General features: G+C 37.7%; 1 protein-coding gene across 6 annotated transcripts in view; it reads left to right on the top strand.

Annotated features, from left to right (window-relative positions):
- LOC127659835 (probable E3 ubiquitin-protein ligase MID2) overlaps positions 1 to 18,839 on the top strand; it is a 185,761-nt gene that overhangs the window by 102,822 nt on the left and 64,100 nt on the right. For 3 of the 6 annotated variants that reach the window (XM_052149784.1, XM_052149786.1, XM_052149782.1), the window contains exon 2: positions 1,481 to 2,189. In XM_052149784.1, the coding sequence (XP_052005744.1) occupies positions 1,497 to 2,189 (693 nt within the window). In that variant the 5' untranslated portion in view covers positions 1,481 to 1,496. Of the gene's footprint in view, positions 1 to 1,440; positions 2,190 to 18,839 lie in introns of those variants that run through there. The other 3 variants (XM_052149785.1, XM_052149783.1, XM_052149787.1) reach the window with 2 other exon arrangements.

Genomic DNA, 18,839 nt, shown 5'->3' with positions numbered 1-18,839 from the left:
ACACTTCAGCTGTAATATATCATGACACCAAATGGCATAAAGTACAAATTATAAGTTGAAAAGAAAAACAGACTTTTAAATGAAGGCTGGATGCACTGGTGCCCATGCTCATTGAAGGTTGTGCTGATTCGTTCCCATTCATATTCATCAAGGCAGAAACAATCTAATCTGCTAAACCCATTCTATTAAAGTGGCAGCAATTTAGCAGGAATGTCTAAACAGAAATAAATGTGTAGGAAAATACTTGCAGTGTTTTTAGTTCAGGTCTTTTTGCTTTCTTTTAAACAGTCATAAAAAGGAAGTGATGGTTTTTAGCCTATTGGTTATGATTTGATGGACAGATGAAATGTTGCTTGATGACATTGATTGCTTACTAAAGCTCAGCCGTGTGTGTGTGTGTGTGTGTGTGTGTGTGTGTGTGTGTGTGTGTGTGTGTGTGTGTGTGTGTGTGTGTGTGTGTGTGTGTGTGTGTGTGTGTGTGTGTGTGTGTGTGTGTGTGTGTGTGTGTGTGTTACTAATATTTGCATTGCTCATCTAGCCCAGAACATTTGGTAATACTCAGCACTTCTGTTTTTACAGATAGCTGAATTTAAAAGCTACCCCATCTGTTTTTTTTACTTTGACATCCTTGAGCATGCTGTGACTTGTATGTTCTCTTTGTGAACTATTAGCCTAAGAACACACATAATTGAGCCAAAAAATGCTTTAGTGATAAAGGGATTATGTCATCATTTTCTCACCCTCATGTGTTCCAAACCTGTATGGATTTCTTCTGTGGAACACAAACAGAGATGGTAGGGACTGACAGTCTCAGTCACTATTCACATTCAGTGAAACATTTGCTTTCACCATTCATATTATGTATGGATAAAAGATGCAGTGAACAGTGACAGAGACAATCATTCTTACTAACATCTTATAATCTGTTCCACAAAAGAATGAAAGGCTTAGCTGTAGAGGTGTTGTTCTACAGGTGAGTAAATGATGTGCGTGTGTGAACTATCCCTTTAAAACAAATCTGTGTTTGCCATTAACCAAACTGCTTCAAGTAAATGTTTACTTATACACTGCATGGTCAAAAGTATGTGGACATTCCCTTCTAATGAACAGGTTTGGCTATTCTAGCAATTCCAGCACAGACAAATTGTAATGCTGGGGCATACAATGACATTTGATAGAATTGTTCTGTTGAGTTTTTGGAAGGACCCTTTTCTGTGTGGAAGCTGTTATGCACAATATGCCGCAAAGGGAGGCAACAAGTTCTATGTTTTTGAAATTGAATGTTCAACAAGCACATAGGATTGTGGTGTTTGGGTGTGCACATACTTCTGTCCACATAGTGCATTTGTTTTTGAGTGGAATTTCTCTGCTTTTTTTTTCTGTGCTGCTTTTTCCGTACTAAAATTGCTTGCCACTAACCCGTAGCTATCCGCTACACAGGTGACTGACCAGCTTCTATGGGATTTGATGTCACCTTTAGATTGGTTTAACTGAAGATGGAAACACTGGAGTCCGAGCTGACATGTCCAATCTGCCTGGAATTGTTTGAGGATCCCCTTCTGCTGCCCTGCGCCCACAGCCTGTGCTTCAACTGTGCTCACCGCATCCTGGTCTCGCACTGCTCCAGCACCAAGCCCCTTGAGTCCATCTCTGCCTTCCAGTGCCCTACTTGCCGCTACGTCATCACGCTGAATCAGCGCGGCCTTGAGGGCTTGAAGCGCAATGTGACTCTGCAGAACATCATTGACCGCTTCCAGAAGGCCTCCGTCAGCGGGCCCAATTCGCCCAACGAGAGTCGCCGGCCACGGCCCTACAGTGCCACGCTCAGCGGGAGTGCGCGGGAAAGCCCCGCCAGTAGCGCCATGTCGCTAGAGCGTGTCGGCTGCCAGTTCTGCGATCAGGAGCCACCACGGGAGGCAGTTAAGACCTGCGTGACGTGTGAGGTGTCATACTGTGACCGCTGCCTGCGGGCAACGCATCCCAATAAGAAGCCCTTCACCACCCATCGTCTGGTGGAGCCAGTGGCCGACGCTCACCTACGTGGACTGGCCTGCCTGGAACATGAGAATGAGAAGGTGAACATGTACTGCGTAGTAGACGACCAGCTAATCTGTGCTCTCTGCAAGCTGGTGGGACGGCACCGTGAGCATCAGGTCACTTCGCTAAGTGAGCGCTTTGACAAGCTAAAGGTGAGTTTAGAACCTTTTGTTAAGATATTTTTAAAGACCCCATAAAATCACTTGATGAGCCCAGTTTTCTTTACTGTGATGAAATATTTCTTATTGAGACTGAAAAATGATTTTCTGCTTATGCTAGAGGGAGGGACGTTGTCATTCTAGAGAGGATCTGATTGAACAAAAATCTGTGTAGTACTAGATGTGTCATCAATATTTTTGATCCATTTTCCCGGAAGTGAAATACACTACATTTTAAATGTGTACTGTATGTCTTGCTAGATAGGGTAAATTGTGTCAACGTTTTGGAGAACATTAAAATATAGATTGCTTCAAAGCCATTAGACATGGCCTAAAGGCAGGAAAATCCAGCTTTGATTTCATGGGGTCTTTAAATCATCTGTGATTAAAAGTTTACCCTGTCTAGCTGTAATTGGGTCAGGTGTTCAATCTAGCACTTTATTATTGGAACAGCGCTTAGGAAAATGAGCAATAAAAAGGGTTTTATTTAGGGTGTTGTTGACCACAACTTGCTCCATTTCTGCTAATTTTCAAAGCCAAATGCCTTTAATATTTGCTTTGTTCTTTGCTTTACTGTCAAGGTGAACTCTTTCATAAAATCTTTGTAGATGATGTATTGTATCTATTATTTATGCATAACATTAATATATATATATATATATATATATATATATATATATATACAGTGAGGAAAATAAGTATTTGAACACCCTGCTATTTTGCAAGTTCTCCCACTTGGAAATCATGGAGGGGTCTGAAATTGTCATCGTAGGTGCATGTCCACTGTGAGAGACATAATCTAAAAAAAAAAACAGAAATCACAATATATGATTTTTTAACTATTTATTTGTATGATACAGCTGCAAATAAGTATTTGAACACCTGTCTATCATCTAGAATTCTGACCCTCAAAGACCTGTTAGTCTGCCTTTAAAATGTCCACCTCCACTCCATTTATTATCCTAAATTAGATGCACCTGTTTAGCTGCATAAAGACACCTGTCCACCCCATACAATCAGTAAGAATCCAACTACTAACATGGCCAAGACCAAAGAGCTGTCCAAAGACACTAGAGACAAAATTGCACACCTCCACAAGGCTGGAAAGGGCTACGGGGAAATTGCCAAGCAGCTTGGTGAAAAAAGGTCCACTGTTGGAGCAATCATTAGAAAATGGAAGAAGCTAAACATGACTGTCAATCTCCCTCGGACTGGGGCTCCATGCAAGATCTCACCTCGTGGGGTCTCAATGATCCTAAGAAAGGTGAGAAATCAGCCCAGAACTACACGGGAGGAGCTGGTCAATGACCTGAAAAGAGCTGGGACCACCGTTTCCAAGGTTACTGTTGGTAATACACTAAGACGTCATGGTTTGAAATCATGCATGGCACGGAAGGTTCCCCTGCTTAAACCAGCACATGTCAAGGCCCGTCTTAAGTTTGCCAATGACCATTTGGATGATCCAGAGGAGTCATGGGAGAAAGTCATGTGGTCAGATGAGACCAAAATAGAACTTTTTGGTCATAATTCCACTAACCGTGTTTGGAGGAAGAAGAATGATGAGTACCATCCCAAGAACACCATCCCTACTGTGAAGCATGGGGGTGGTAGCATCATGCTTTGGGGGTGTTTTTCTGCACATGGGACAGGGCGACTGCACTGTATTAAGGAGAGGATGACCGGGCCCATGTATTGCGAGATTTTGGGGAACAACCTCCTTCCCTCAGTTAGAGCATTGAAGATGGGTCGAGGCTGGGTCTTCCAACATGACAATGACCCGAAGCACACAGCCAGGATAACCAAGGAGTGGCTCTGTAAGAAGCATATCAAGGTTCTGGCGTGGCCTAGCCAGTCTCCAGACCTAAACCCAATAGAGAATCTTTGGAGGGAGCTCAAACTCCGTGTTTCTCAGTGACAGCCCAGAAACCTGACTGATCTAGAGAAGATCTGTGTGGAGGAGTGGGCCAAAATCCCTCCTGCAGTGTGTGCAAACCTGGTGAAAAACTACAGGAAACGTTTGACCTCTGTAATTGCTACTGTACCAAATATTAACATTGATTTTCTCAGGTGTTCAAATACTTATTTGCAGCTGTATCATACAAATAAATAGTTAAAAAATCATACATTGTGATTTCTGGATTTTTTTTTTTAGATTATGTCTCTCACAGTGGACATGCACCTACGATGACAATTTCAGACCCCTCCATGATTTCTAAGTGGGAGAACTTGCAAAATAGCAGGGTGTTCAAATACTTATTTTCCTCACTGTATATATATATATATGTTAGGGCTGTCGATTTAACGCGTTAATTCAGTGCGATTAATTTAATAAAAAATAAAGTGTAAAAAAAATGTACGCAATTAATCGCAATGCCCCTGGACCATAATAATGCCCGTTTCACACATACTCCGTTTGCAGTCCGTATGCGGTGCGTATTTTTTTCCGTACCCATGTTAACAGGTTAGAGCTTTTACACTGCACTACACGATCCGTTCCAGTTGCAGTGCGTATACAGCAGTGCAGCGATCGTTTCCGCGTCGAGTCTATTTTTGCTGTGCTGCACCGCACTGAATTAAAGTTGCAGCGCATTGTTCACATTAAAATAGACATAGATTGGCAAGAAACTGTAATAATTTCATCATATACGCATAATTTCAGTTAATGTGTTCTACAGTTACTAAATTACAGGGTCAAGAAAAACAAAAAAGTATGATTATAGTCCCAAAAGTTGCAAAATGCCATCATATATGATTTTTTTACCCCAAAAAAGACAGAGTGAACCCAAATGCGTCTCATTCTTCTCCTTCTTAGCAACAGATATAGCGCGATAGCTTTTCTTCTGTCAACAGCTCGAACTACATGTAAAACAAAGAATCACAATGATTAAAATTAATTTTCATACTGTTTCAATGTTTTAAACAATGTCAAAGTCAACGAGCATGTCTGACGCAGGTGTATGTTGACGTGTCCTTAAACAAGCACTCATAATAAATCTCAAACTCATTGACAAATTCACTTGTGAAATGTATTGCTGTGAACTGTATGCCAATGTTCAATAATATGGTAGTAAACAATACATTGTATTCTAAAGCCACTTTTTGTATTGTCTTATCAATGATTAACTCTTCTGCCACAAGAATGTAATGCATTTTAATGATCTGAATATTTTTATTTATATATAATTTTTAAATATTTAAAGATAACTATGTATAATTATTTCATCAATATATATTGAATTATTGTTATATGAGGGGCTTTCAATTAAATGCGATTAATCGCGATTAATTAATCGGGACACCATGTAATTAAATCGATTAAAGATTTTAATCGATTGACAGCCCTAAAATATATATATATATATTTTATTAAGCAAACTAATTTCATTTCACTAGCATCAAACTTAATTCATTTTAAGCAATATTTGTTATCCGTCATAGTGGCGTTTCTCATGCTTAGTAGTAACCATTACTGCCTAACTGCCCATTGGGCTGAAGTCATTATCATATTAGATGAGTCTGCAGTCCCTAAAGCCATTCTCTGTTCAGCACTGAAACACAATGCTGACCTACTACAAAGAAGCTGATTGCTGAATAAGGGCTAAAATACAGAAGCTCACACTGGCTAATTTGAACCACAGAGCTCCAACCTGAGCAAAGCTGTATGTGTGAAAATACTCACACCCACCCACACAGACACACATCAGTATAATCATTCATAGCTGCAGAAGGCTCAACAGCAGCCAGAAATATATCCAATCTTCATATGTTTTGCCTGATTATTTCAGTGCCGTTGTAACCATCATGTTATTCCAAACCTTTATGTCGGTTTTATTTCCTTTTGAAAAACAATGGATTTGTTAGGCACAATATTAGCATCAGTCACCATTTACATTTGCAAAAAAGCTGCAATGAAAGTAAGTGGTGACTGAGGCTAACATTCTGCTTTACATCTCCTTTTTTGTTCCACAGAAGACAGAAAGACATAGAGGTTTGGAAACACATTAGGGTGAGTAAATGCTGACAATATTCTCATTTTTGAGTGAACTGTCTGTGGCAGACTTCTGCCTTTCTTATGAAGGTGGAAGCAGGAGCCGGGTAAACATCCAAATGTAAGACGTTTATTAACACACACTTTTCAGCACCTCCCCCAACATAGACTCACACACTTAGATACAGCTTTGTGCGCTCTCTCTCTCTCTCGAACTGCAGCTCTGGCTCCTCTTTATCTCTCTCCCGGCTGATTGCAATAATTCTCCCCCCGCCGTCCATCCTTATCGCTCGGCTATGCCCTGCTCGCCATACTGTAATTTTTAAGGCCGCTACCAGTGGAGTTCTCATGGGATGGATTTGTTAATATTAGCCGACACATGCCTTAACACCATCATAATCTTGTTCCTGGTGAATAGTCCGCCATTGACTTCTGAATCAGAATTATATTAGCAGGCATCAAGAGCACATGTGATCTCCCTGTGATCTCGTATTACCGCTGATCTCTTTGTTCACACTAGCTCACATAAAGGAAATTCCGATCATTGATGCTGGCCCATCTGGTTTTTGAGAAAATGTATGCAGCTCTGCTTAAACAGCCTCGATTGTGCAATCATTGTGTGTTGCAGAAAGTCAATACATGAGAAAGTTGCTCCTCTTTTGTCCCAAGGTCTTCTTGCTGGGAAGCTGCCATTATGCAAAAGTTACAGCATCCAGATCGACATTTAATTTCCTCTTGGAATCACAGTAGACTGAGGATTACCTTGGTTTTGAATTACTCACTGGAATGCTCTCTATAATTACCACTTGTGCTGAAGAATCTTGTTGTTATCCGCACAGTACCTGTAATAGTCTTGCCTCGTTCCAGATGCCCTATATTCTTTAATAGTAGTTTCTGTGAGTGTCTTAAGAGGATATGGCTGTGTCTCAAATGACACTATAAACTGTGCACTTACACTAGACACTATGCAATCAGCAATCTAGTGTATGAATGAAAGGTTAGTGCTGCCTCAAATGTAACACTAATGTTTTTGTACTACACGGAAGCATTCATTTCAGTTGAATGAAGTGAAATTTAAAATGCCTGTAATTTTTATTTATTTTTTTGCTGCTAACTTTAGCACATTAGCCAGCCACTTTTAAAGGGATAGTTCACCCAAAAATGAAAGTTCTCTCATTATTTACTCACCCTCATGCCATCCCAGATGTGTATGACTGACTTTCTTCTGCTGAACACTATTGAGAAAATGATCTCAGCTATGTAGGTCCATACAATGCAAGTGAATGGTAGAAGATCAATGTTTAAGTAATTGTTTTAATTTATATTTTTATAATTTATTTATTTATTTTGGTGGTGGTGGTGGCAGCGCGTTTACTCACATCAATCCTGGTGGTGGAGGACAAGTCTCATTGCCTCCACTTCTGAGGCAGTCAGTCCATGCATCTTATAATGTGGCTTGTTGTACATGACACCGCGGAGACTCACAGCATGTGGAGGAGAGCGAGAACCCCTAATCACGACCACGAGGAGTTTACCCCATGTGACTCTACCCTCACTAGCAACCGGGCCAATTTGGTTGCTTAGAAGACCTGGCTGGAGTCACTTAGCACGCCCTGGATTTGAACTCCCGACTCCAGGGGTGGTTGTCAGCTTCAATACTCGCTGAGCTTCCCAGGCTTCATATTTTTATTATTTATCTTCACTTTCATTTTCACATTCTTTTTCTTTTGTTTTTGGCAATTCACTACCTTCTGGGCAGGGAGGAGAATTTATAGTAAAAAGTACTTAAATATTTATATTTTTCTCAACCACACATATAATATTGCTTATTATAAAGTGCCGTTTTCACAGAAGTGTCAGTAGTTGCCATATTCGCCATTTTAACAAATGTCAGGTAACCCTGCCTCTTCCATAAAATTTGTAAAGTGTCCTACATTCCATCCTACATTTTTTGTGCAATATTTAAGCTACAAAATGGCATAAAATGGTAAAGAAGCGTGTGATTTGGGATGCAGCTTATGTCTAAAATGCGCATTAATGCACTTTTGCAAAACGTCCGGATTCCTGTCTTCATTGCAGAGAATTTTATACTGTCAAAGCTTTGAACCTGCCCAACTTTGAACTCCCAATCCACAACCTGGGGAGAGAGAAGACGCAGTCAGGGCTCAGGGCTTCAAACTTTTAATCTTCTTCCGGCTCAAGTAAAATGAGAAATCCTTGTTTGTACCTAAGCTTAACGGTGGATGAGGATGATTCATGTAGTTCCATGCTTCATCAGAGATGAGCTCTGCCATTTCATATTTAGCATTCATTCGCTGAGTCACGTGTTACTTCTATTGTGAAGCCCAACTGCAAGCTCTACTAGTGTTGTAATGAAGTAGTGACACAACTAACTTAACTCTACATCTCAGTTGCAACACCGTAGTTCATCTGATTTCAAAATAATGTAGTGTTTTCTAGTTTGCTTTAACTTCGTTAAAGTGTTAAGCTTAACATAATTGAGTTAAATTATTCAAAATAAATTTTCGATAGTTATATATTAAATAGATATTGCCCCCTTAAATTTTTTTGTTGTAGTTTGCTTTTTGTTAGTAGATTATTTACTTTTTTTAAAAGAGTAGCGTGACTGTTGTTTAACTGCTTTATATTATGAGTAGTGTCTATCTTCCCCAAACAAAAATTGAAGGACAGTGTTTGAACAAGGTGTTGCTGTGGATTTGCAGACGCTCATGATGATTTTCTAGAAGCATTGCTACAGGCTGTTAATTGATTGAAGTTCAGGTACTTCAGTCATTGGGTTCAGCTATGTGTGCTTTACTTCAAGGAGCTAATGAGCTGCCATTCTTTTAAAAACTCATCAATGCCTCTCCACACACTCTCCACGTCTAAACAGCTGCAAAAATAAGCCAAGACAAACATTTATGTTTGGTCCTGTGCTCTCCAATGCACTCGGCATGCTTGTTACATCCTCCTATTGATCTCACCCTTCTCTAGCATTTGAACGTGACTTACATGAGGAGTGTGAGACGGCGAAGCCTTCAAAGCATGACAGCACTCTTGCAAGCACTCAGGGATTAGGTGTTACAGGGCCAAAACACAAAATATGAAAAAAGTGGCGATTAAAGGCTTAATTTCTATTTCGGAAAAGTTGCAAGTCGCAGCAGTCAGCTTTGATTAAAGTTCCACCCAGTTTGGCGGTTGGGCCTCTTACTCTAAGCTCCTTTTGGAAGACGTCTATCTTCTCACAGATATATGAGCCCTGCTCAGCAGATACCAATTTCTGCTGCATTCAGTGAGCCCTCAGTAGGCCACTTCAAAATGCTCCTTAAAGACTGTTTTAAAGGCCAGAAGAGCAAGTCAGCTAAAAAGGAGTTTGATATGAACTAGGCATTCCTTCCAACCGTTCCAAAACATTACCCGTTTACAAGCTAAAAGGGTCATGATGTAGGTCTCATCAATGGTTTGACTTCCATTCAATACACAACTGAATAAAACAGGCTTCATGATTATGTTTAAAAGATTACTGCAAGAGTTAGATTAACATACAGGTGCGAGCGGACTTCAACATTTCTAAATTGCACAAATAAAAAATACAAATATATTTGTCTCTCACTTGCATTTGCTCGCGTGTCGATGCCGAGATCTACTTTTATATTTAATTTCATCACTGAGGTTTACCTGCAAACTTAGTAGAATCAAACATCACAAACAGTTTTAAAAATGGACAGAGAGTGACCGTATAACACAAAGGTCAAAGTTGATAGCGAGAGCTAGAAAGAGCACACTCAAATGCATGGTTGCCAGATTGCAAAAAATATGTATAGCATTAGGCGATAGACCAGTTGCCCAGGTCTGGACTATGCCATGTGCTCATACATAAAACAAACTCAAACAGACGAAAAACTGACAAAGACAGGCAGACAGAGAAGGATCATGACAGGTCTAGCTTGTGAGAGAAGTTGTGAATTCTGATTGTGAACAAATTGTTCTTTTGATTCTGATCTTTTCAGTAAATCAGCCGATCCAGTCATTGAAATCATTGTCTGAATGATTTGACTAATCTTTAGTTCAGCTCACTAACTGGAAGGTTCAGTTACAAAAGGTTGACAGCCCACTGGATTGAAAGATTTTCAGTGAATAACATCCTAAATTTCTGTCTCTTCCTCAGACAAATCTGTTGTTTTGATCATATTTGTTGATATTATTGCTTTTTGGAATATTAAATGTCTCTTCTCTCTTGCTCTACCATCTGTGTGGAGATGTGCCAGTGCTTTGCAGATGTGTAAAAACCAAGTGGAGCATAAGAGTGTTATTTGGTTCTGTTTGGAAGCATTCAGACCGCTTTGGGGTTTTTCTAGTCTTTTTAAACTCTCATTTGTCTGCGTGCGCAAACCTGGTGCACGATTATGTGCAGAGATTTCCGCATGTGCATAATGCATGGTGCATGCTGCAAAGAGATATAGTGACAGGTTGTCAGAGAGGAATATATGCTTTTTATTAAACTGCTTTGAACCTTGTGCTCTGCATTCACAATTAATGCAGAGCAGAACTGGAAAGCTTTTAAGAGCAGTGAAGTGGAGTCATCAGCCTTACAATGCAAACAACCATCTCCCTATGCACTCTGGTCTCCAGGTTCAGGATTTTCTTGAGTGCAGGGGCTAATGTGGTATTTCTCTGCTTTGTGCTGTGGCGTGAAGTGCAAGGCACCACTATCATCATCCAGCTGCATATGTGATGGACAAAATCAGTAATGCTCAGAGAGTTGGATTAAAAGCTGTAGTGGCTTTGGTTTTAAGAGATTATTCCACTCAGTCTTGCCCCTCTGTGAAATAGGATTTATGTTTTAGTTATTTATGGAGAGTCTCATGTGCTCATGTTCTACCTTTAGGTCTTATTTGGGCTGTTGTGGTGCTGTACGCTGAAGTCCTGTGAAGTAATTTGCACTTGTGGTTTTACTTTGGAACACGTCTTAAATGTATTTATCCCTGATACTCTACCGCAAAGCTCAACCGTGTTATTCACTGAGTGTTGGTTGTGTTCAGGCTTTTATGTGGTGGCATTTATCTGAACATTATTCAGGATCTAGTGAGCCTCCTAATACTTTCTTTACAACATTGACTGTAAAAAGCAGGTTTAAAGTAGGGCTGCAACTAACTATTATTTTGATAATCGACTAATCTAATGATTATTAGAACAATTATTTGACTGTTTGAGCGATTATTGCAACAATTAATCATTAGCTCTTAACTGACTATTCAGCATGTGCCCCGACTTAAAAGGTTGTTAAATGTGCTTACTAACAATAAAGAGGACAAAATCATCTTTTAAAAATACCTCTCTGAATAAAAAGAAAAATACTTTTTATTAAGTGTAATTCAGTAAAGAAAAATCACTGCAAAAAAATCCTATTGTTATCAAGTATTTCTATCCTTAAAACAAGACACATTTACTTGAGAAGCAACATATAACATATTTAGACTTGCTTTAAGAGAATATATAATAAATATAAGTGTATTTTGTATATAAGTGTATTTTTTTAATTTTATTTATTTTTATACTTCAGTGAGTGCAGTAAAGACAAAATATACTTATATTCAAGATCAGTTCTCTAAAAGCAAGTCTAAATATCTTGTATGCTGCTTCTCAGTTGACTGCATATTTTGGGGGTCATTTGGGGTCATTTTCATTAACCAGGGTTCAGGTTAGGTCTACACAATAAAGCAAGACACCTTGATTTAAAAAACAAAAAAATAAAAAAATAAATTAAGTACAATTCAAATGTGTGTTGTTCAATTTATTGAAAGATGGCATTACAACAGTTATGAAGGGCATCATCTCTCTGGCAAAGAACCTACTTCATCTGTGCATTCTCTACCGGTCGGGTATTTCGGTGTCCAGGAAAATACATCATGTGTGTGAATACATTTGTTTTGTTCCCTCCTTCACAATATTTATATATTTATATATATTCCAATTACATCTGCAACCCCTAGGCTGAGGGATTGGTGAATATTATTGCTTAATGATTTTGCATTGAAAATACATTTATTAAATTTTTTTTAAAAAATGAAAATTTTTAATCAAATGCATTTCTAAATTCAAATTGCACTCCAAACTATACAAAATAGCAATTATAATAACAAAGTGATAACAATTTATATATATATATATATATATATATATATATATATATATATATATATATATATATATATATATATATATATATATAAATAACCACCATTTACGTCAGACAAGTATCCATCTAAACATAAAAACAATTATAAAATAAATAATTATTATTATAATGCTAATAATCACTGAAATATAAATTATGGTTTGAGGTGAACTTGTTTTTCTATTATTTTATGTTTTAATCACAGATGTGTTGGCTACAGAGTTGGTCACAATGAACTGTTCTGTGGAAATAAAGAGATCTGAACTGAATGCACCTCCAAAGCTGAGATATCTGACATCATTTACAGCACTCATAGATGATAATGTTCTTGCAAATTAATAAATAGGAAGACAGAAACAAAGAGTGAGAACCTTTTAGATGCGCGTGTTCCACGAGACTGTACGCCCCCGTACAATCAGCGTGTCATACATGCGCATTGGCGGTATTTCTGCCATCTGTTCTTAATAATATAATAGTGTGTTTCTTCAAGCACGTGTCTGTGTTCCGTGGGGCAAATTATTTGAGATATTAATTTGATAATAATAATTATTGAATACATTAATGGAAAAACGAGCCAAATTTTGTCTTGATATCGTCTAAGGCATCAGCTATTGGTGATCCTCGAGATCATCGTCTATTGGCACAACCCTACAATACACAATGTTACCTAAGTAATATAATCAAATAAACATTAACTAAGCAACATAAAATATATCATAAAACATACTAATACACATAATGGATAACAAAAGTAAGAAGAAACATTATTTAAATAAAATCAAATGAAATGTAATGCATCACACAAGGATTTCTGGGGACATCGTTTTACTGGGTTTCACTGTAAATTATAAGGTGACTAAAAAACATTTTCTTACTAAGAACATAATTTTGACAGTATATAACTAAAATTATCTATTGTTTTGTTGAATATAATATATATTTTTGCTGTAAATTATATTTGAGTTACAATATTTTATATCAAACAGTACTTTATATTGAACAAAAATGATGCTCCATCATTTCCAACCATGATTTCAAAGAAAGAAACCTGTAAATTTCTCAACATCAGCTTCGATCCGAGCTATTCTGATCCCAGCAGTTCAAGGCTCAGGTGACCTGGGTCATCCACTTTCTCAATTCGGGATGCTTGGCGAGTTTCCGCCAAGAGCTGGAATGTCACAAGACAGTCCAAGCTAGGAATTTTCTGCAGCCCATGTCCTTTATGCAGCAGCTGCTGAGGACATTCCAGCTCATCCTGCACCACTGAAGCATGCTGTCCAGCTGCCAAAAATGTTGCCTACCCAAAGAGAAAACAAGAGCACATCCGCATTGTGTCCGAGACTTCTTGCCTCAGCCCTGAAGAATCTCAAACATCCGCTGCCCTTGAACAGTCATCGACCATGACAAGACCCTGAACCCCCCAAACTATTCTTAACCTTTAAGTTATCTGTTCTTCTGTCAGTGAGCTAGACAGACAGCCTGGATCTTATCACTGTGAAGATGACTATGAAGATCACTGTGAACACCAGACAAGATTAAACAAACTTGAAACCAATTCAGACAAAAAAGTAGTCTGCATTTGTTTTGTGTGTGTTATAGCTTTCAAAGAACCCATGAAATCAAAATTAGATGAGGCTTTTAATGGATAGTCCATGTCAATGAGATTTGAAGCCATCTACAGTACTGTGCAATAGTCTTAGGCACATAAGATGTTTCACAAAAACATTTGTCTTAAGATAGTAATTTATAGTGCCAGCTGTAGTCTGTCAATAGGAAATAGAAATTGTACACTCTCAAAAATTCCTTTTGCAAATAGAATAGAATAGAAGAACAGGGAGCCCTGCAACAGTTGGCATGGCCCCCCACTGAACATGGAGGCAGTCTGGGATTACATGAAGGGACAAAAGAAATTGAGACAGCCTAAATATATAGAACAACTGTGATGAGGAAGCTTGGAACATCCTATCTGCCATGAAAAACTGTGTCCAGGAGTACCAAGGAGAATTGGTGCTGTTTTGTAGGAAAAGTGGTCGCCCTAAATATTGATTTAGCTTTTTTTTTCATCATTACTAGACCTTGTATGATGTTAATTGATAAATTAAAACTATTTATGGCATTATTTTTTAAGACATCCTCACTGGGCAACATTTTTCAAAAGTGTCAAAAACTTTTACAGAATGCCCATTTAAAATTTACAGTCTTTATTTTCTGGGAAAACGGTCCAGACATATTGATGTCTCAGCTTGCTTTACACAGAATTTTCCAATCAATCTGCTCTCTAGAAAGAGAATGTCCCTCCCCAATATACCATCTGCAACTGACTAGCAAGTAGCAGATCATAGTTCATGGTTATGATGTAACTAAATCCTATTGGGTAATTAATTACTCAGTTAAAAAATCTGTATGTCCTGCTCCAACTTCCTGTGTCAATAGTGATATGCCCAAATAGCACAGAAAATGCTTGCATGTCAAATTATTTCATTGAGACTTTAATTTTGTTTATTTTACTGCAATATTATGCTCTCTTTTCATTTTTAAACATAATTAATGTTTAAACATTTAGTACAAGCATACTGAAGGGACTATTCATCTTTTGATATTTGCATTCCGATGCAAGAAACCGAAATAAACAAGCTTAAATAAGATTTCCATCTTCACCAGTGTGCAAATATTAAGTCAGCACAGCATGCAGCCGCTTGTACACGAGGTTGCGTGGGACAATAATGACGTCATCGCGTCATTGGCGGAAGCAATCATTTTGCGCGGTTGTGCACACTCTAATTTTTGGAAGTCGTGCGAACAGTGCGTGCGGAGCTGCATTAGAAAATGAATGACTTGTGTGAGGTAACATTGGCTATATTGTTAATCATGTTTAGATAGAATGCAAACATAAAAAAAGAAACCAAAAACAACAAAAATGCAATAAAAATAATAGTAATAAAATAAATAAAAAGAGGGGTTTCAAAAGACAAATATCATTAATCTGTTAAGTTATAGAAATCAAACATTTTAACAAATAGTTTTGCTTTATTATTTTTACATAGCTTTACCTTCTTATAATAACATTGCAGTTCTATCAGAAATGCATTAAAAATAGTTTTTCTGACAATTTCATCTTATGGACAAAGAGTCTTCCATAGAAATATAAGTTTGTTGCTTTTTATTGCAAAGGTTCTTAAGACATTTAAACTGCCAAAAACAACACAGGTTAATGAAAATCAAAAGAATTTGCCTTATTCATGAAACACGAGCAGAACAATTTGTATGCAAATTATTAGTAAACAATTATTGTGTAAACTTTTGCTTTCATTTAAATGGGACAATTTACATAAGCATGCATTTACACACACATTTGTTTTACTAATTTTTCATGAATAAGGCAAATTTACTGCTCAATCGCTACACTGTACAGTATGTTAGCATTTTTATATGAGTTTATGTGAATGTAAGCATGAATGTAAGCATTTCGATGTAAATTTTATAAGCATAAAATATAGGAACAGTGCCTTGGGCATTGCTCTTTAGATAAATAATTATTTTGTAAGGTTTGTTTGGAAAACTTTGAGTATATGGTCAAGAAATATTCTATAAGGATTTATAAGTGTTTTGAGTTATAAATACAAGTATGTGTCTGTAAAGGGATTAATGGAAAGGAGGAGGCGAGAACCGGCTTGAGAATATAAATAATATTTTAATAAAATAGTAAACAAAAAGACAAACACTCAAAGGTGTCGGACAGCTGTCCGTAAATCTCTCTCTCTGTCGCACTGCAGATTCCAGTCGGCCTTTATCCATCTCTGAGGCTTGATTAGCCTGATTAGGGGCTGGGTGTGTGGAATCACGACTCGCCCCGCCCTCCGCCCTGTCACAGTGTCTTCATTTATTAAAAACAACTAGATTGAAGTTTGACACTTTTATTACAAAAAAAACTAACAAATGTCAATGAAAATTAGTCATTTTGATTTATTCATAACACATGAGCAGAACACTTTTATAGTGTAATTCATTAGTAAAACCATTCTTGCGTAAATTGCCCCATTTAGTTGAATGCATCAATAAGAATGCATTTACACACTTCATGAATAAGGCTGAATGAGTCTCAGTCACTACACTGCATGTTTTAGTTTGGATATCTATATGGGTGCAAGAATTTCAATGCATATTTTATAAGCCTAAAATATAGTATCGGTGCCGTCTACACATTGAATGTCGCTGAGACTGTCTCATTGCTCTTTAGATTGAAATTGTTTTGTATAGTTTGTGTGAAAACATTTTATTCTGTTGCATATCTATATGCTTGTATACATTTATAGGAGTATAATTTTTAAGGCATGATACAAGTATTTCTCCAGTGCCTTAATATCTAATAAAAACCAAACCAGATTAAAGTTTAATGCTTATTACAATCTTGTAAAGGTTTTTAAGTCATTGTGATCTGACGATGTTCTGGCAAACACTTCTTCAGTTCTCAGTACTACTTCCTGCTGATTATAAAAACCTCTAGAATTTGGGGAGGTGTGCACAAAGTCTGCGACGCGCTGCGGTGCCAGGCGAATATATAAACAAGGCATTGTGCATTTCATGAGTGCTTTTCTATTTGCTTTGAGATTGTGGGTCACAGTCTACATTTTCCTTGCCCATGCAGCCCACTATAAAGACCAGGGGTGCTTCTCATTTCTTCAATTGTGCATCCTCGTTTCCACGGTCCACTAGCCTGTGACCCGGAAACCCATCGTGAAGAACATATAAATTCTCTGAGTGCACTACGAGGATGACGGACAGAAGAAGCTTACCAAGGATGCTTGAGCGAGGAAGCACAAGAGCACCTGACACTCATACAGTAAATTCTCCTCCGCCTTCACATCTGACACAACAGTTTCATATTTCATCTTTGCAGTTTAAATAAACCAGAATAGTCACATACTTTTACAGTGCAACTTGAATAATTAGGTTTTTGTTATGGAAATATCAATTAATCCAGTTTCAACAACATAACAGCAAGCACCCCGAGGTAATGCAGCTGTGCTGAGACAGTGCTTTGAAGTGACGCGTGAGTGAGCAGAACATTCCACGTAACAATCTTGCTTTGATTCCTCTGTCCTCGTTTCCTTTCCTTGGAACCTTTCCTCATTTCCTAAGAAGCAGGAGTTAGGAAGCAAGGAAGTGAAAAGAGAATGCACAATTTAAGAAATGAGTAGCACCCCAGGACACCACGTGCAAGCTTTGTACACAGAGCCATCCTTAATGGACTGTTAAAAATGTCTGTGTCACCTATCAGTCTACAGTGTCAGTGTCAAAAGAGCCTGGGGTCCAACAAATCTGCCATGCTGTTACACACGAGAGTCACAGCAGTAAGTTTATTCTGTTTATCTCAACACTAGCGTTAAGCCCTGTGCCGTGCATGCTAATTATTCTAAAAGATTAGAACGAAAGGAGGTAAAAATAGTTTGTGCTGTATACATAATTATACATTCTACATCTCAATGTGATTCAAAATCCATTCTTTATCAGTATGGGAATGCAAGGTAAATGCAGAAATTTTGAGCAGTTTAATTATAACTGGGATTTTTTTCTCCCTCCAACCAGGTGTTAACCCATAGCTGTAAATTATTAGTTTTACAGCTGCAACGTCATAGGAGGAAAGATGATTTAAACCATTTTTATAAATAAAGACTGAACCATGGCTTTATTGTGGTGATTGTTCTTCATATTTGTAGTTTAAAAATGTGAAGAATATCAAATATTTGGGCTTTATTACACCCAGTTTAAGGGCTAAGGGCATAAGAAGAGAATTTTGGTGGACTCTCGTCCTGCCCCAAAGAGAGGTTAACTCAGAATTATAGAGAAGTAGTTTATTCAAATGTGACGAGGAGGAGGGTGTGGCATAAACTTTTAATGTCAAACTCAATTTAAAACAACATAAAACATAAGACAAACACAGACACACATGCAGCCCGGCCACGTGCGTGCGTGCATGCCGAATCATCACGGCCCGGCCACGCCCACCTCCTTGTCACATCAAATAATAATAAAATAGAGCAAAGAGGTATCCAAAGGCCAAAATAACAAACAAAATAACTACTTGGAAGTCAAAACCCCAGAGACTTTCCTAACACAAATTAAAAGCAAAGTGATGAACACATCCACACCTGAAAAATAATGTAACAGTACACAAAACAAGATGTGAATTTTGTGTAGAATTTACACCGGATGTAACTTGGGTTGCAACGGTATTTAGATTTTCACGGTATGATAACCGTCTCAGAAAATATCACGGTATTACACAATTACTATTATCAGTGAAAACAGAAGGGTTATTTTATTTATTTATTTATTTTTGAGCAAACACTTTATTATAATTGAAACTTGAAAACATTTATTTTATTGAAGTATGTGTAAAAAAGTCTCCCTTTTGAAAATAAAATACATAGAAAAAATAAGAAAGCTAACAGAATTATAATAAACAGAATTATAAACA

The sequence above is a fragment of the Xyrauchen texanus genome, chromosome 19 (genome assembly GCF_025860055.1).
Source record: "Xyrauchen texanus isolate HMW12.3.18 chromosome 19, RBS_HiC_50CHRs, whole genome shotgun sequence".
In the NCBI taxonomy this organism is placed as follows: domain Eukaryota; kingdom Metazoa; phylum Chordata; class Actinopteri; order Cypriniformes; family Catostomidae; genus Xyrauchen; species Xyrauchen texanus.
Note: the sequence above shows the minus strand (reverse complement) of the source record. Positions and strands in the feature narration are given on the sequence as shown.